The following is a 19,503-nucleotide window of genomic DNA, read 5'->3' as shown; positions in this document are numbered from 1 at the left end:
ATGCCAGTGACATTGTCATTGTTTGTGCCTTTCTTATAGTTGTTGGCTATCACTGTGAAGTTGCAGAAAACATTCAGTTGACAGAAAGTCAGTATTGAGCCTCCTTTAAATAATCAATTGTCTTACAAACATCACTGGGCTCCAGCTTCTTGAAAGTGAAGATTAGTAACTGTACTTTTGTCATACTTGATCATGAGGTGTAAATCTCATGGGTTTAGACTGTCAGAAAAAAAGGAAATGTTAAACAGTTACTTTGGTTAGCTGTTGGTGAATGACATGTTCACTGTTATTTGATGTTTTCTGTAAATAAAGGACTAATTGCTAGTCAATATTCACCAGGACTACAATAGACGCTTATCACTTCTTATTCCTTAGGTTTTTTCCCTTATATGGCCAAGGGATATATGGTTAGGAGAAAATTGTTTTGGGGTGGGGTTTTTTCTTACCGTTTCTTAAATATTTTACATCAAAATTTAGGGTCGCTTTCTCCAATAAAAAAAATGGTACACTGTGGTGTCAAAACCCACAAACACTAAATAGTTTTTCTTAAATGGCTCATCAGCCTTTAAGGTGCAGAAAACCTAAGGCTAAAACCACCATCAGCAGTAGAAACTGATACTAACCTGCAGCCCTAGAACTGCAAACCTACGGTTTTCCACCATTTTGTGAGTTAGTTTTATTTAATATCTTGTGAAGGTTCTTGGTTTTAAAACCTGCCTTTTCCTTCCACGGTTTTGTGCTTCTATAGCATATTTATACGTAATATAGTTTGACACATCTGACAGTTTTTATTCAAATGGTTAAAAATTTGATATGTAGCTAGATAAGTAAAAACAGATGCAACACTTTGAAGAAAATATATATCTGGATATTTTCATTAGGACCTTTATAAAGTGCTGTTTTCTGAAATATAAAGTTTCTATAAATGTTGCAAGAGAAACTGAGTAGAGGTGCTCGATGGAAGCATTCAGTTCATCTGCTGAGTCCTCGACTCATCATGGGTCTCACCTGGGCTGGAACCTGTAGAGAAAATAAAAACTCACCTGGTCGGCTCCAACAAATATAACAGATTTGAAAAGCCAGCGAAGGGTAAAGTGACTGCCTCTGGTGTTGAGTAAGGATGCAATTATCTCAAAGTTTTAGACATCAAATAATCTCTACAATATTTGCTCTTGCATATAACAGTTTTTATTTCGTTGTACACGTTGAGTTTGTTCCTTTTCAATCGGCAAACTGGTACTAGCAACTTAGTATTTAATTACCACAGTTTCATTTCCCCTTAAATATTAACTCAAGCATTATAGATTTTAATTATAGTCCTTTGTACACTATGCAAGAGATATGTAAGTTCTGAGCAACTTTTACATCCTGTTTCCTGTATCTGCATCATGTTGGGACAACACCTGGGAGTAGGTGAAAGTTTGACACTTAAATTTGTTTCTAATTAAGACACAAATGCAAGACAAATTCATAAAATTTAAACGTTCATGCAGCTGTCCATGTACTGTTACAAATGTCCTGACAAATCTGTTATATACCATTACGAAGCTACATGTTCACACATCCTGTTCATAAAGGAGATTTGGGGGGGGGGGGGGGGGGGGGGAAGAGAGAGAGAGAGAGAGAGAAAGAGAGAAATGAAATACAACAGCAGATCCCTTGATATTTAATTTATTGTTTCAAAACATTTTCAGATTTTGCCATGTTAAACAGTATGAAGTAAATGTCCAAGAAACTAAAGCTACACACAAGACTGGAGATTTTAAACAGGATAAAGACCTTAAAAATCTGTTGTAGACATTAAGTTGAATGTGTCTGAATATCTTTCACTAATAAAAAAAAACAACAATAAATGAATCACCTCTTAACTGTTCTCTGGTGAAGAGTTCACCTCCATTTCCCATTTTTCTAGAAGATCTTGCAGGTTCAGATTAAAAACATCAATGCCTTTAGGGGACAGATGGACACCATCTGCCCGATACAGACCCGTGTTTGTGCCACACCTAATGTTGTCGTGGGTCAGTGAGGTGCCACCAAGCTCAGAGATGACATTTTGGATCCTCCGATTCACTGTTGTCCGAACCAGATCTACTTCGTGGCTGTCAGCTGAGTGGCGCCACACCCGCCGAGGGAGGATGTTTGACCAAACAAGGATGCACTGTGGAAAGATGCTCCTCATTGAGGTCAAGTCCTTTTTGACGGAGGCCAGCAGGTCGGTGGGGCTATCTGTGCTCAGATCATTACCGCCCAAGTGTATGATGAGGACATCGGGGTTAGGCCAAGTGACCTTCAGCTGGTGGAGCTGGGGAAGTAGCTGGGACCAAGTCATCCCCTGGGTACCCTTCCACCAGATGGCCACCTTGCTGGGGTCCATTCCCAACTGCATACCTACCTCTGGTGACTTGGCTCTCGACTCTGCCCAATACACCAGCGAATGACCACATATCCAAACATTCTTGGTTTCAGTGGTGATGGGCTTGCCTAGAAATTTTAAAAGAACACATTTATAAGTCACAAAGCCTTTAAATTAATTAATCAATATCCCAGACTATCTCTTACATTGGACTTCTAAAGCTAGGGCTGCACATTACTGTAGAGCTGGATTCACAAAAACCTTAGACTGGTCTTCAGACTTTAGCCTGCATTTGTTTACAGCCATAAAAATGGTCTTCAATTCATCCAGTGCGTAAAATCAAGACACATTATTCTTAATAAAAACCAACTAAAATTCACAAACTTGTATTATTTTAAGGCAGTAAAGACCAAAGCCCAGTGGTCTTTTTGAAACCAGATACCAATTTCACGTTCTACAAGTTCCATTAAAACTTGGCAAAACAAACAAAAAAGCCCTCCGATATGGTTTGATTTTTTCCATCATATAACTTTTTACTGTTTTAGACTTAAAAAAATAAAATGCCTTATATTCCCCCAGAAGCAACTTATTCATTGAAGCTTTCTAGCTCGCAATCTACATTATGTACTCTACTCATCGTAGAGTTATTGCAAAAGCAATAACTCTACAATGAGCTGGTTAGGGTGTACTATTAAGCCTACACATATCAATGTAAGACAAAATAAAAATCTGCCAACCACAGAAACATGTCAGAGGTTTTCCATGTAATTGTGAATTTGTTCAGTTTAATTTTTACTAGTAGTTATGCATGAGTTAAGAAAATTGCATGCTACATATAAAAAGTAATCCAAAGATTCTGAGCCAGATCACTACATAAAGAAATCAATATGATTACCTACCTCCACTGGAAATAAAAATTAAGCGGTAATACCATGTATAACCTGTTGCCATCACTTCAAACCATTCTGAGTCACTTTAAAATAAAAATGTGTTACGATAAAATACTATTAACATGAACGAAAACATCAATGTACCGTTGGTTAAGTTTTAGCTTGTCTTTTAAATCGTCTCTCTCTAGCTAACTGCTCAGTTTGAGTTCATACCCCATATTTTCCAGTGTAGTTGGTAAACAGAGATAACATGCAATAAAAATACCAACATGATTCCGAAACAATTTTGGAAACCTACATATTTACTTTTTTCATACCATGTTAAATTTACTCCTAAAGACTAAAAGAAGTCAATGCTTTGACTTGCCTAAAACTTTCTGCAAATTTGGTTTCCTTTACTCTGCCTGAAGATTTGCATTCTTTTACAAATGAAGTCCAGCATTTCATAGAGAAAATAGTGATGGAATCAAGACACTGAATAATTAAAAATGATAATAGATTGAAACCATTTCTTTAAGTTTTACAATGCTGAATAACTGGACCCATAGTCTAAGCTTATGAATCCCACTTTCACTGACTAAATTCATCACCACTGATTAACTCTGAATGCTACCAAAAGCCTTTTATATAGCTCCATGAGTTACCATTACTTTCACAGACTAAAGGATGAAGCTATTTCGCACTTCAATATTGCAAGGGCTGCAATAGGTTTTCAAGTGAGATGCAATATATTCAATGAGGGCTAAAACAGTAAATTTAGCCCTTACACACTGCTTAACATTAACAGCATACTTACTAGACAGTGACGGTTAGGAAAGCTTACTTAAATATATAAAAATGTGTCTTCATTATTAATGGCAGGTATGGAATTACTTACCGCATTGATGACTGACTACCAATTATTTCTTGAAATCATTAGTCACAACAGTTTCTTAAAAGCTGTGAAATGTTCCTTACATTAGCCGCCTGAGCTAACGTAGCTTGTTTCACAAACTTAAAGGAAAGGGAGCTCATAGCCTAGAATGCAAAAGCTTTTGATTCATGAGTTTAAGACAGTTATATACTTACTTTGAATGCTAAGTTGATATAAGTATACACATTCAGCATTGATGAGTTGCTTATACACAATCTGTCATACTTAACCATGAAATAGTGAACAATAGTGAATAGGAGAATGAACCTGACATCATACACACCAAGGACTACTATTAAAAAAATGCTATCTATGTTAGCTTCCTGAGCTAACAATAGTTCAGACTAAGAAAACTAGACCGCAGTCTAGAATACAAAAAAGTCAAGTTCTAGTATGTCACTGTTATAACATTAAGCGGGTTTGTAATCTAATATGAAATGCTGTATGGTTGGTATACAGGTATGCTATACCTGATATAAACTTTTAAAAACTGAACAATTTCAGCTATTTCTGATGCCCATTACATTAAAAAAACAGAAGCATAGCATTTTTTTTTCAATCAGTATTTAGCCTGACCATTTACTGTGTTAGCCATAGACTATCAAGTCAAATTAATTAATAGTCGTTCAACACTATCATATATCTCTTTAATAATGGTAAAAAGCTCTTCCAGTGATTTCACAGATTGGAGAGACCTTACGGACAATTTCAAATTGAAGTACCTGGATGAAAAAGAGACTTAAAGAACCTCAGTGTTGTGGGAATATCTCCAGAGAAGCCATCCTTACCTCTTTTTCCAATTTATGACTCAAGGCCAAAAACATTGTTTGACAATTCTTAGCCTAGCATATATCTGGATGAAATGGACTCGGAATAAAACACTGAAGGACTGGAACTCGAATTTGACGCATGGCTGGGGGCTGCACTACACTGGTGACATCTAAAATCAAAAGTCTTCAGCCCCAGGCTTAATTCACAATCAAATGCGGTCTTCTGGATCCTCTGTTGAAACATTACGGTACTTTTTTGAATATCCACGGAACAAAACACCCCACTTAGTTCAACAAGAAATTAAAGTTCAGGGTTTGGCGTTTAGCTCTGAGCAATACTGACTTAGTCTCAGGGGTTTCATTTAGACTTGGCCCAAAGACTTAATACAGTCAAATATGTGTTCTCTTATATAGAAGTTTTTTTTTTTTAACAGATAATAAAAAAAACAACATTGTGAGAATTTGACATTCAAGCAGCAAATGGCCCACATGAAATTGTAATAAACTTAGATTGCAAAATCTTCTAACAGCATTAAAGCACAGATATAAATTGTTAAAGAAAATCCTCTCGAGCAGAAAAAAGTTTTAAAATCATTTGGGTATAGCGCTAATATTTGCGTGCCCCAACCAAATGCCCGTAGATTATCATGTCTAGGCAATGTTCACAAAAAAATGTTTGACTCTGACTATCAAAGCCATGTTCATAGAGGTGGTCTTAACCTTAAAATTCTGACTGTCTCAGACAAGATGTCTTTTTCAAATACAGTATGAAGCTGCAGAAAACATTTACGTTGTCGTCTTAAGCATTTCTAAATGCATTTTGTCTTTATACTAACATCAAGTCATCTACAGTACATAGCTTGTAGACATGAGAGTGGCTACGCAACTTCAGAACAAATGAGTAGTACAAATGAAAGTACTACATACTTAGTGCGACCTATCTATCTAGTAATGTACAAGGCGGTAGTATAAATACAGACTAAGTCAAGTTATGGTTACCATCAGCAGAGACCAGTTCACATTCAGGTGCAGCAATGCACCAACTAAGTGACAACTGTGTAATTTGAAATGGTTTGTGAAAAGTTTAACCAAGCAAAAAGTAACCTGCTTTAACTGTATCACTGTAACTTTATTTTTAACCATCTACTAGGGCTAGGTATTCCAACATAAGATGCTTTTTAATCAAGTATCACAAAACATACCATGTTGGTATCAATACTGTAGCTAAGTGGAGAGGAGAGAACTGGTATATGTGAATTAAATACAAAACCGAACTTTCTGATAAGAGTTAGATGCCAAATGTTACCATATGAAGAGGAAAATGATGTTACTTTGCAGAGTTGAAAATGCAGATGGCTTCTTTTCTTGATTGCCGAGATGAACCACTTGGCACGGCTAACTTGTGTGGTTGAAATACCTCTGACCTTTGTACATCAGCAATGCTCCTTAAACGTTCTTGTAACCTTTAAGACGTGTATGGCTCCATGTGAGGTTGCAGCGGACGTACGTGTGGCACCTCTTTCTACACAAGACATTCCACAGTGGCGGACTGCAACTTCTACATAATGCAACAATATAATTGTTCTACTGACAACTGAGCTCATTCTGCCCTAAATTCTGGATTTAGAATTCATGATCACTACCGACCTACCGTAAACCAGCTTGACAGAGAAGCACAAGTCTAGAATAGTCCTAGACTTCTTTATCTCAGTGCTTTATGTGGTTTCTGCTGCAAAAAAAGCTGGAATTCATTTACATTATCTTATTAACATTTCTACCTCATCTCCAGAGATGTGTACAGGAACTATGCATTTTTTTATCATAGCCTTGCTAATTGTGCTGAAGAACAAACTCATTGAATTTCCCTCGGGATCAATAAAGTATCTATCTAATCTAATCTCATTAGCTTAGTTTATGGCTTGTGATTATTATATACATGACATGCAACTATAAAATGTAACCTAAGCCCTATTTAGACTGATGTTTCAAGGCAAGATATTTCCGACAACGTGATCTTTCTCCTTTAATCTGATTGTTGTAGTGTTGGGGAAGAAGTGAAGAGCCCTCATTGTCATTTCCGCCTTTCAGAGGTAATAACAGACACGTTAAAGGGGCGAGACTGAATCGACGGAGCTGGCGAGGGATCGCAACTTTGTATGTATGTCTGACCCGTGTGTGTGGGGAGTTCCCGCTATGCAAAGCTGTAAGGAAATAGGAATTCAGATTGGGACACCAGTATTATGACGTTGCAGAATGTCTTAAGGTGTGACGGCTGAGCTCTGTTACAGCGTTGCTGTAGATCTGCACTATAAAAATAGCTTTAAATATTCATTTACATCTCTGAAGAGCTGGCAGACCAAGAGCATAGCCTTACTACTTGCTGAACACTGTAATTCAAATGTTGCTAGTTTAGATTAATGCAGGTAATCAAACAAACTTTATACCTGGGGAGATCAGAGGGCCATCCTTTTTCTTCTCTTGTTTCCTACGGGCCAGCATCTCCTTGTACTGCTGTTCCCTCTTTTCAAGAATCCTCTGGTTATACATATCAAGCTGTAAAATAAAGACATTTACCTTGTCAAAGCGTTATCTAAAGCACCTTGAACAGGGGAATTTTTTTCTGTTTCTATATAACTAGATCAGAGTCTGAATAAGTTGCCACAAGAAGCATGTGTCAAAAACTGAGAATGTTTTCAATCATTGACAGACGAGGCATATTCTTAACAAAACACTTAAAGGTATCGCTGTAACACTGTAAATGTCTGTCTATAAGATGAATAAAGGATCATCTTATCTTACCGCGAGGGTCCCTAGGATTTTACAAAAACCCCAAAAATGTGTGTTGAAACCAAATCTTTCTTGATGCTGTAGTTAACTAATTTCTGCTATCCCAATTCAGTCTTCTATATTTCTATTGTGGAGTACAAAGTATCTACTTTTTCTTTCTTCAAAATTCTAGTGGCAAAACTGCCTGCCATACCTTTTCCTTCTGCTTGTTCTTTATGTCATCCTCAGTCTCTGCAGATGTCTGAGCACTGGAAGCTGATGGGGACTCTGTAGGTAAACTGAACTGGACTGATTTGACTGGTTTCGCTGTTGGCTGCAAGGCCAGAGACTTCACTGTCTCAATGACCTTCAGGCATCTGGCCACAGTTGTAGAGATTGTGGATTTTTCATCACTTGCAGAACTGGATGTTAATGGTGTTGATGAGGTTGAAGTTACTAAGGCTGTTGTAACAGGATGCGAAGCACTGGACGAACTAAGGGGTGAAGCTGCTGGAGAATGGCTAATGAAGGAAGAGATACTATGACTTGAGAGTGCAGTGAAAGGGGGTTGGACTGGAGCTGGATAGGGTTGAGGCCCGGGGGGAGGACCTGGAGGAGGCTGTCCAGAACGGCGTGGAGGAGGCCCAGGAGGCGGTCCAGGAGGAGGCTGTCCAGAACGCCGTGGAGGAGGCCCGGGAGGAGGCCCAGGTGGAGGGCCTAGAGTAAGTTTATCTGCAGCAGGAGGTGCTACAGTACCCACGGTGGGCGGTGTGAGGCTCTGCATTGGGGGATTTGGGGAAGTAACTCTAAACGCCCAGTTGATTGGTGAGGGAGGCCCTGGGGGAGGGTTTACTTGAGGACTGTCAGAGGGTGTGCTTCCCATGGTCTTGGTAAGACTCTGCATCTGTTGTGCCTTTTTCAATGCCCCCAACTCCTGCTGGTCCAGAAATCCTTCATACTCTGAATAGGCTTTATGTCTGCTGAGTGGCTCCAAACTGGAGGACCTTGCTGAGGAGACAGAATGGATGTGATCTGATTCAACAGAACCAGTTCTACATCTACGCAGTTCTTCTCCTGAGAAGGATAAAGTCTCTCGCTCTGTTGATGATGATTTTGGACTATAGATCGTCTCTTGGGCTCGGATTGCCAGTTTGGACATTTCTCCTGTACTCAGCTTTAGGCCAATTGTGCGGAGTAGACTCTGGATCTTGTCGTAGGGTTCTGCCTTGCTCTGTGGTTCTTCAATTGTTCTTTCATATGAAGACTGCATAGGCCTAGGTTGGCTTCTTTCTCCTTCCAAAGGCAGACTTGTGGTGGGTTGTTCTTGAGTCATTCCCACAATACGAGAAAAACCTCTTCCATCTTGAAGTGCTCGCTCGTGAGGCAACAGGTCATCACTTGTGTAAAATGGTTCAGATTGTTTTTCTGCATCGACTTTTTTATTAAGCATGTCAAGAAAGCGATCAAGGGGTTGTTTCTCAGCTGGAGGTGACTGGCGTGTTGTTGTGTTCTTCAGTTTAGGAGATGGGCTTCTAGGAGGCGGCTCAGAAGGAGAAGGAGGTCTAAGAGGGGGTTGGGAAGATACATTTGCATGCAGGGATGCTTGGCTGGTGGTAACAGGGCCTCTTTCAGGTACAGAAGTTGAGGAACCATGGGGATCGGGAGAATGGTTCCGTTTTAAAGGGTGATACAGGTCATCTGTCCGTCGATCTGCATATGCTGGGTCAGAGTAGCGATCATCATAGGGTTCATCATAAACATCGTAGCGATCGGTATAACGGGAGCTTGCAGGCAGAGGGCCACCATAGGGAACTTCACTATAGAGACGAGTTTCATAGGGCCGGTCTCCATAAGGACGGTCATCATAAGGCCGATCAGAGTAGGGATGGCCGGTGTATGGATCACCATAGCGGTCACCATAACGCCGATCTGGGTAATGACCATATGGCCTGTCATAGTAAGGATCATCATAAGGAGGACGATGGAGGTACTCAGGTTCCTCTGATCTTTTCTTAAGGATGGACCGAACTGGTTTATACTCAGTAAGTGGGACAGAGATTCTGCCATGGTCATAGTCTATGCATGTCCTCTGTCCAGGGTCCAGTCCTCTTGGGTCTATGTCAGCCATGGCCTTCTTGTAGGCTATCATCTCGTTAAGCTCTTCTAGCTCCCTCTTTTTCCTTGCCAGCTCGTCATCCACGACGCCACGTCTGAGAGGAGGGCTCAACTCCCTTCTCCTCTTGTAAGGTTCTTCGCGCTCCTTGCTAATTTTAATCCTTTTCTTGTTGGTTCTCTCCCTGCTCCGACTGCGGCTTCTGCTGCGGCTCTTGTTGGAGCTTTTGCTGCTACTCCTGCTGCGGCTCTTAGTGTGGCTTTTAGTGTGTCTGCTGGACTTCTCTCGGCTTCGGCTTCGGCTTCTGCTTCGCCTATATCTGCTGCTTTTACGATCAATGCTGGTGCTGCGTCTCTTTTTGATGATACGTCCGAAATGGTCTCTGCGTGGACTCTTGCTTCTACTTCTACTCCTCACCCGACTCCTACTCGGACTCCTGCTCCTACTTCTGCTCCTGCTTCGACCATATCTATGTCGAGTGGTACCGTAATCTCTTCTGCCAGTAATATTCTTGCTGTCTTGAGCTCGAAGGTTTTTCACCACCGCCTTCATCTTGTCTGCCTCTGGTTTTTCTTTCCTGAAAGGCAGAATTGAGTAAGATACAATGTACACCTAACTGTGTATTGACAAGATCTACTCACACAATAATCGATACTCACTCAGTTTCCTCTGAAGCTTTTGTCAGCTTGATGGTCATCTACCAAAGGAGACAAACACATTAGTTAAGTTCAATTATCTTGACCAGAATCTTTTGACAAAATGCTTTATAATTTGAAACATTAACACAGCACTGGTAACAGATATTTAAAATGTGATAAAGACCAAAAACACAGTAGAAGCATTCAATCAGCCTTGGATTAGAATAGAGCTCTTTCTGTTAAATAACACTAGTTGGACGGTTAGCTGTAGAGGGGCCAGTTCACTTCCTGAAGACTGCCAGTCCACACCATCTTCTTCTAACATGTGAAATCATAGAGGAAAGACAAACTGAGGATTTTGAATCAAGTGTCAATGTGGTCGGTAGGCAGATACAGCAGATGTTCTGTTCTTCTCAGTTGTAAGTATTGGTATCATTCACTGAATGTCAGAGAAAAAAAATGCAGAACCTTCTCTGACTTCTCTGCTCATTGAGCTGTCCAATATTGACCTCTAGCATTAAGCAATGGACATTTCAAGCAAAAGAAGAATTATCACATGGGCTTCTGCAAGAATTAACATCTAACGCTACACAATGATAGAAGCAAGAAACAGGCAGCTCAGCTTGCGGCTACCATCCGAAACACAGCACGCTCAGACTTAAGAGCCAGACTGTGCTACCAGCTCATCGCCCACAGAGCTCTAGCAAATGTAATATATATATATATATATATATATATATATATATATATATATATATATATATATATATATATATATATATATATATATAAAATTTACTTCTTACCTTGCCTTTGTTTGCCCCAACACCACCCAATTTCCTTACTGGAAGGAAAACACTCTCAGTGAAACGTTTTATCCTGATGGCCTGGTTTCCTCCCTCTGCAGTTTCGTGCTTTGAAAAAAAAGATAAACGTCTTACTGGAACATTGAATGTTGTGATACGCTACATAAATAAAGGTAAATATTGAAATCAGTGCTTATGGTTCTGACTCACTTGTGACAGAAGGTCAGGTTATTAATGTCTGTGAGCTTGTGTCCTTTAAAAAATGGTCAAGACACCCAGAGTGCACACCAAACTTTATGCATCCTAAATAAACACTGTGTGTATCCAGCCCGAGCCATTCTAACTTCATACAACATTGATTCTTTTCTTAAGCATCCCAACTGTGATGTCATGATTGGAATAACAGAAGAGGATTAAAGGCTGCACTAACCGGGACAACACTGAACTCAACTTTCTCGTTCAGCTCCAGTCTCTTCTTCTCAATCACCTCCGACATGTGAAAGTAGAGCTGAGGGTTCTGAGAGCACTTGATGAGCCCAGAGTCATGCGAAAACTCGATCACAATCCCCTGTTCAGAAACACACATTGTTACACATCGTTAACTGAACTATGAATACACATCACAGAGTTTGGGCTGCCACACATCCATGCCTCACTTTCTTTTAACCTCTACAGCCATGGATTGATTTAATCTGATCTGATTTAAGCCCGTTTACAAAAACAGACTTTTACTTCTATAAGCTTTCACTATATTGAGGTGCAAAGATGGACATTGGGAGTCTTACGTGTCGCCGTTGTTCGATGGACTCTTCAAAGGAGTCGGGAAGAATTTCTACGAAGGTGGCGCGCTCTGCTTTGGTCTCCTGATGGGTGGCGATGTTAAAACGAACCTTCACAGATATGATACAGGAAAGGATCAGAAACTTAAATTCAGGTACAAAAACAACCCTTCCTTAAGCTGCAGGTTAATTCACTTATATCATGATGCATGATGGAGACAAGACACTTCAGTATGTTCATTAGCCGCTGCTTCTCAATGAAACGTTGTTTCCCGGAGCAGACAGACGTCTTTAAAAAGGCGTCTAATTTTGGAAGTAAGATGGGTTTCATACATAGTTAACTGAACGCTATTAATGCTTAAAATGTAATCACAGTAGTTTCAGAGAGATACAGTTTCTTAACACAAAAGATAGCCATAGATATGTAGAAAATGAATTAATGCTTCAGTTGTTATAAGGGGAAAAAGGTTGAAGTGAGTGCTGCACTACATCAGGTGCTCTCCAAGAACAGAAATCAAATAGCTAATAATTTTCATACTACGTCTGAGTGCCTCGGCCATTGTAATCAGGACAGTCATTTATTTGTTTGCTTTATTCAGGAGAAACTTGACTTTAAGATATATTTGTGTTACGCTACTTCTTTTCCCTCCTGAAGTTCCACGCCAAGGCTCTGATCTTAGTATGCATTTCTCATTTGGCGACTTTGACATTGTAATCATGTGAAAGGACTACACATGACGTATCCATGACTTTTCATTATCACCCATGTGACATGATCTCTTTATTCCTTACAGAGCTTCTTTTTTTAAAATCATTTCTCCTCCTTCTCTCTGTAAGTGTTATGAAGGTTCATTCGGTTTGTGGTGTCAGAGTGTGAACCATCAGTCTCCTTCGACTAGGTTCTGTCTGTTTGGTTTATTTTGTGGTTGGAGGGAGATTTTATTCTGTATTTTTTAAAGACCCTTATTTGGGATCTTAAACTGAAAGAGTATTTACCACCTCTTCCTCTCACCTTGTCTCCATCCAGCATGGTGGCAGTGCTCAGCATGTCGTCTGGCCCAAATGCAAGCTGTTTCTGTTTATCGTTGATGGTCATCACCAGTCGACCCATGTCTGGGTCTATTTTCACCCCAGCTCCACCTGACGGACTGTTCTCCTCCTTTACGTTCTCCTTCTTTATCTTCATCTCCTCTCCCTCAGGTTTGCCCTCCTCCATTTTTTCCACTTTAATCTTGACCTGCACAGAAATACATTCATTATGACCCTCTTTTAAAAACAGAATAACTCTAGAACCTTCTCTATTTGTTTAAGACTTCCGCGGTATTTCACTGGTACCTGTTCAGGGAAACTTTTCCCGTTCTCGTCACAATTTATCTGTTTTTCTTCTTCTGGCTCCTTCTTGATCACCTTGTGTGGATATTTAGAAATGGCTTTGAGGATGGTGCCTTCGAATCGCTCCTTGCTGATGTCGTCCAATGTGTCAGGATGTCTCATTTTGAAACCAAGTGGCGTCCACTAAAAAAGTGAGAGCATGATGGAGACAAGACACTTCAGTATGTTCAAAGTTAAAAAAACAAAAAAAAAAACACTTTGAAACAAAAAAATAGAGAAACTCCCACATGTGCCGTTAAATCTTACTTATTTAACATGTCTGTGTGGAAGTTCTGGGTAAATTTAAACTTAACCTGTGAAATGATCAAACTCAGGCCTTGGTGTTAAAGCCTTAACAAAACCAGAGGTCAAACTCTGCAGAATTTCTAACTGAACAAAAAGAAGCTATAAACTCTAAACCAGACTTAACATTTGATTCTATTAATCAAATTAGAAGCTGTGTAGTAAATAGTTGCCTTTCCCACCTTGCATTTAGCTGCTGCAAGCGCTGCTGCAACCTCCTTCTTCTTCCTCTCTGCCCCTCTCTCTCGCTCCATCTCTTCTTCCTCTGTTCTCCTTCTCTCCTCCTCCTGTCTCCTCCTCTCCCCCTCTTCCCGTTTCTTCCTCTTCTCCTCCTCCTCTCGTCTTTTCTGCTCCTCCAGGATCTTGTCCTCAACCATTTTTGTCCTAAGTAGCCGAATGGCTCGCTTTTCAGATTTGACCTGTGAAAAAGTGCAACAACAGTGTCACAATGTGAAACGTACTCACTCCCTCCGTCTTGTGCAGTCCAGGGCGTTTGGTTGGACTCACCACGGCCATTGTGAACTCCACTTCCTTGTGTATGTCCGAGCTGTTGAACTTCGTCTCGCTGAAGTTCTCACAGATATCAAAAGGAAGTTCCCCGTGCTCCTCAGAGTTAACGATACCCTGTTCAGGTCCCAGAAAAGTGATGATGCCCTGGGAATAAAAACAAATAAAACATTTAAAATTAAAAAAAAAAACCTGACAGACTATTAGGGAACCCTACAGTGTGTTTTGCTTTCGTGACTGATGGAGGCTTAGATACGTTACCAGATCTCTGATCTCTTTGGTGTAGCTGAAGGTGAACGGGATTTTGGGTTTGATGTTTGCCGCTCTCCTCTTCCTGGTCACGACGTCGACCAGCAGGTTGATCAACACGTGGTCGTTCTTCAGCAGCGTGACTCCGCAGTCCCGGTGGTCGAACGTCACGTTGGTCTTCACGGGGCCAATGTTAGCGTGGATCTGACCCGGGTAACCTGGCAAGGTGGCCTAGAGAGCGACAGAGAGAGAGAGAGAGAGAGAGAGAGAGCAGTGTCAGAACAGAAGGGCGGCCGAACAGACCGTCTCAGTTAATTGCTAATAAAAATAAATTTAGCGAACTTTAAATTCAAAACCTTTGCTATTCCTACTGACATGCTTATTAATTAGGAACCAGGAAGAGAGACATACTAGTGGATTTTATTGCACTTTGTTGACAGCAAGATTTTTGATTTTGAGCGATATCAAAGTCTTTGTTGGCACATTCAAGATGTCAGATTTATTATCCACCGCTAACTGGCTCTGGTAATAAACTATGTTTATTGCATGCTAATGTCATGCATCATTGAATGGTCAGTAACACTTAAATAAAGCCAGTCAAGTTGGGGGTTAGACAACACCTGAGTCACAACTCTTTTTTTAACAAAGAGCTGACTCTGAAAATCTGTCTCTCTCACCGTGGGCTCAATAATTGTCTGACTGACGATGCCCTCGTACAGCTCCATATCCAGCTTCATGTTGGGCCCCAGCTCCGCCTGGGTAGTGGGGTTGAACTTCAGCGGTTTGGAAGATTCATCGTCACTGTCACTCTCTGAGTTTTGTGTGTCGGCGTCGTCACTGCCGGCAGCGACGGCTGCGGTGGCCGAGCACAGCGTCAGGAGGAGGGGCTCCTTCACCCGCCTTATCCTGATGGCCCTCTTCCCCGTCCTAAGCTGGAGAGAAACAAAAGAAAATATCCGCAATGGTTTAGGGGCCATTCAGGTGTTGGGTGAAGTGTGCCATTCAGAGATGCAGCAGTGTGTTTTTGTCCATAACTGTGACTGTAGGGAGCCGTGCAAAAGCTCATCAAACCTAGCATATGATTAATCACTATTACCAACTATTTGTGCTTTAATTCCAGACCTTAATTATTTTTGATTAATTCATTAACGCTGTATAGTGGACTGAAGATGTCTCGACTGTTTTTGTGATCAGCTTCAAATATCTGTGTTAGTCTCGAGACATTACCCGAGTCGCACTCTGTGATGCCAAAAGTGTTGATTCACACTTCTTGTTGCTAATCCTGTTACGGACGAGCTCTGCAAAGACTTGCTTTTGGGGTTTGGAGGTCGGAAGAGGAGCACACCAAACATCGTTTGAAGCCTCTAAATCTTCGAAGGGAAGAGAAGTTCTTACCGTGATGAGCGTGAACTCGACCTCCTCGTTGATGTCCTCGGCAGTAAACTCGACGTCGCTGAAGTTCTCTTTGATGTGAAAAGGTAGCTCACCATGTTTCTCAGACTTTATGACACCTTCACTGTCCTTCAGGCTGACGATGACTCCCTGCAAAAGGAAAATTAAACAATGACTCAAACACAGAAGAGAACCAAAGGTCGTGCCGACTTTTCACGATGACACGTCTATTTTAGGATTGTGGAACAACTCTAACCTGCTCCCTCTCCTCCTTTGTTTGTTCAAACGTTGAAGGGATTTTAGGCTTGATGTTGGTGGCTCTCCTCTTCTCGCTGACGATGTCCGTCAGCAGATTGATGAGCACCTGGTCATCCTTCAGCAGCGTCACTGTGCTGTCTTTCCTGTCATACGTCAGGTTCGTCCTCAGAGGTCCGATGTTCACGTGAACCTGACCCGGGTACTGACGCTCGCCAGGCTGCAGACAGACAGACAGACAGCAGAGGGGGTGAACAACGAGAAACAGGGAAGTGGATGGGTTCAAGTCTGGAGTGTTAACTGACCTGAGGCTCCACAATAGGCTGGCTGACCACCGCCTCGTAGATTTCTGTGTCCACGTTCTCCGTTCCACCTGGAGCCACTTTGACATCGGTCGCTATGAGGCTGTTCTGCTCAGACACACAAATTCACAGAGTTGAGTTTAAAACATCACAAGGAATGTTGGAACATTACATTTCCAGCGTGCGCACTCAGTGTCAGTCACATAAAGTGATCAACAGCATACTATGAGTTGTTCGTGGTGCACAGATCCTGGAGCAGACAGACAGCACTCCTTTCTATAAAAAATGTCAGAGTTCTCAAAGTTTTGTGGTAAGAGGAGTTTGACTCACAGTCGACCTCTGAGTCTCTCTGTGTCAGATTACACACACGCAGGCTGTGCATTGCAAAGATGGTATGGACAAAGTCTCACTCGACTCAAACAGTCACACACTAAGCGTCGACGCACTCATTTAGTGTTTAGAATATTCTAAATTGGTAAAAATTGTGTCAGACACGATGAGTCACTAATCCTCAGTGCCTGTTGTATGTTATGGGGGGGCGGGGGGGGGGCTCTTGGCCTCCTGGAACATGGAGAACAGCAGATAGATATGAAAACGGAGGAATAGCTCACATGCACTCATTGATTTTTGTTTATTACTACATATTGTAATATTAAACAATGTTTTCTCACACTGCATATTTTTTTTCTCCCCTTACCTTCTCTTTGCAGGCTGTGAAGTGAACTCTGACCCCCGGCGTCATGGCTTTGGGGTTTCCAAAGAAGGCGGCGAAGCTGAAAGTGAACTTCTCTAGGTCTTCTCTCTCGATGTAGCCGAAGGTCGGCTGAGGGTCAGAGACAGCAGAACATCAGTTTATGAGAAAACAGACTTTCAGGGTTTTTATCAAATTAGAATTCCTTAGAAACACTGCTGCGAAAAGTACTCCGTCCTTATTCATTCCATGTGCTTTTATTTATGTGAGTAACTGTGATTCACATCCAGTGCTTTTGATCGCTTTATGAATTACAAGTGTAAATCCCGGACAACTGATGTGCAGAGCAGCTTCTGCACACAGAGACAATCAACTAAATGTGACCTGATGATTTAAAACGTGTGTTGAAGCTCTTACCCCGATGAATGAGATGATCCCTGTGGACCTGCCTGGAGGAGGCCTGCGGAAACAAACACAGAGACCCTCACAATCGGTTCCCAACATGTACAACACACAGAAGGGAGTGACATCACAAATCAGTACAAAGTAACATCCCTCGGTGGAGTCCAAGTGAAAAATTCGGTCATTTGAGTTCACACATGCAGTACCCCCGGAAGTTGTCTGCAAGTGTGACAGTCCTAAAAGGGTGGACTCGAAAGCACCATCCCTATGAGCTTACTTTGCAAATATTCGTTTTCCCAGGAGGCCAAGCGCCATGCTTGTCTTGCTTGTGTCAGGCTTAGGTTTGGATTTTTTTGTTTTTTTGGGTTTAGGCTTAGGGGCAACGGCAGGTTCAGCCACAGCCATAGTTGAGACAGGGAGCTCAACTGTGGACTTTTTAGTGTCTCCCGGAGTCGACTCAGAGCCCGGAGCTGAAATCAACGCTTTGATCTGAAAAACAGAAATGATAAGTGCTCAAACACAACAAGAGATTTTAGGCTTTTGATATAGACCTACAAATCTAGTAATCTGTAGACAACACCAAAACAATTCAACAGGTCATTGAGTAAATGAAAAACACTGAAGTCGATTAGTCGGTAAGGGTTGGTATGAGTTCAAGCGGAGAGTAAAAGGTTACTTCTTTTTAATCAATTTATTCTACACTTCTTATTTGTTTTGGGGCTTTGTTTACACTTTAAAATTGCTTTGGGATGACAAAGATGACTGGTATTCAAGTCTGTGGCTCTGCTAACACAAACCAGTTCTGAACTTACCCACTCGGGCTGATCCGGAGGTGGGTTTGGCAGTGGTTCTTCTACAACAGGCTGAAACAGAGACAGAAAACACAGTGTTATCAAAAGATGATCTGAATGTCTTTTTGCATTCAGCAGGTCACAGCTTTAAGATAACAATAACAAGACACAAATGCGTTGTAGGTCCAGGAGAAATCTGTTGGATGAAGCTGCTCACCTCTCCAGTCCAGCCTGGAGGAGGGTATGATGGAAAGCCAATCGGAGGAATGACTGGAGGGGGGACAGGAGGTACTGGTATCGGTCCGAAGGCTGCAGGGTCCGGTGGAGGGATCCCAACAGGAGGAGGGATGGGTGGTACAGGTCCTGGTGGAAGAGGCTCAGGTCCCCATGGCTCAGGGGGACCTTCCGGAACCCACCCAGGTGGTCGCCAGCCCTCGGGAGGAGGTCTCCAATCGTGTGGGTGGGGGGGCCTCCAGTCGTCTGGGTGGCGGAGTCTCCAGTCGTCTGGGTGAGGAGGTCTCCAATCGTCGGGATGAGGGGGTCTCCAATTGTCCGGGTGAGGGGGTCTCCAGTCTGGAGGTGGCAGCCAGTCATCGGGATGAGGCCCCCAGCCCGGATGTGCTGGTCCTCTTGGTCCCCACCCGTGAGGAGGAGGAGGGCCTCTTGGGTCCCATCCTTCAGGTGGTGGAGGCCCCCAACCTCCAGGGGGTGGGGGACCCCATCCACCGGGTGGTGGTGGCCCCCAACCACCGGGGGGTGGTGGCCCCCATTCCCCTGGCGGCGGAGGCCATCCTCCGGGCGGCGGAGGGCCCCAGCCTTCCGGTGGCGGACGACCCCAACCAGGCGGACCAATGTCCGGAGGCCCGTCTTCACCTGGCGGACCAGGAGGTCGGCCCCGTCCCCTTCCTCGTCCCATATCCGCACTGAAACAGAGCTAAGGTAGACAGGGAGCTAGCTTGGAAAGCTAGCTACCTTAGCAGGAATCTAATAAACAGTCCCTGTTAACGCGAGAGTTTCCTCCCTGTCACAATCATAGATTTAAAAAGAAAGGCGAACTAGCATAAATGTGATGTTAACTATATTTATTCGCTGAAAATAAAACAATTACAACCTAACGTCTGTCTGCACAAACAAGACCAATGTGTAGACTAGCTGTGTTTTTCTTTAGTCACTCAAATGACGACTGCCAAAAGAAGGTTTGGTCTCTATAGC

The 19,503-nt window shown here is 42.2% G+C and overlaps 1 protein-coding gene across 3 annotated transcripts; it reads right to left on the bottom strand.

The window, feature by feature from the left end:
- Nucleotides 1-662: 662 nt before the first annotated feature.
- On the bottom strand, nucleotides 663-19,503 carry LOC306835825 (uncharacterized protein). Of its 3 annotated transcripts, XM_079362583.1 has the most exons (22): nucleotides 18,509-19,500; nucleotides 18,313-18,363; nucleotides 17,778-17,989; nucleotides 17,516-17,558; nucleotides 17,105-17,230; nucleotides 16,411-16,515; nucleotides 16,107-16,325; nucleotides 15,854-16,000; nucleotides 15,136-15,390; nucleotides 14,471-14,689; nucleotides 14,210-14,356; nucleotides 13,885-14,121; nucleotides 13,364-13,543; nucleotides 13,041-13,265; nucleotides 12,035-12,139; nucleotides 11,680-11,817; nucleotides 11,250-11,357; nucleotides 10,465-10,502; nucleotides 7,907-10,382; nucleotides 7,371-7,479; nucleotides 1,862-2,481; nucleotides 1,377-1,565 (listed from the first exon to the last, which is right to left on the bottom strand). In XM_079362583.1, the coding sequence occupies exons 1-21, from the start codon at nucleotides 19,205-19,207 to the stop codon at nucleotides 1,865-1,867; spliced, it is 6,456 nt and encodes a 2,151-aa protein (XP_079218709.1). In that variant the 5' UTR covers nucleotides 19,208-19,500; the 3' UTR covers nucleotides 1,377-1,565; nucleotides 1,862-1,864. The 3 variants fall into 3 exon arrangements, with proteins under 3 accessions (XP_079218710.1, XP_079218709.1, XP_079218708.1); XM_079362584.1 differs by lacking the exons at nucleotides 1,377-1,565; nucleotides 1,862-2,481 and adding an exon at nucleotides 663-1,020 and having other exon boundaries at nucleotides 18,509-19,503; XM_079362582.1 differs by lacking the exon at nucleotides 1,377-1,565 and having other exon boundaries at nucleotides 1,656-2,481.

Source organism: Symphodus melops (assembly GCF_947650265.1).
Source record: "Symphodus melops genome assembly, chromosome: 15".
Lineage (NCBI taxonomy): Eukaryota > Metazoa > Chordata > Actinopteri > Labriformes > Labridae > Symphodus > Symphodus melops.
The sequence above is the reverse complement of the archived record's forward strand: the minus strand, read 5'-3'. Positions and strand labels throughout refer to the sequence as shown.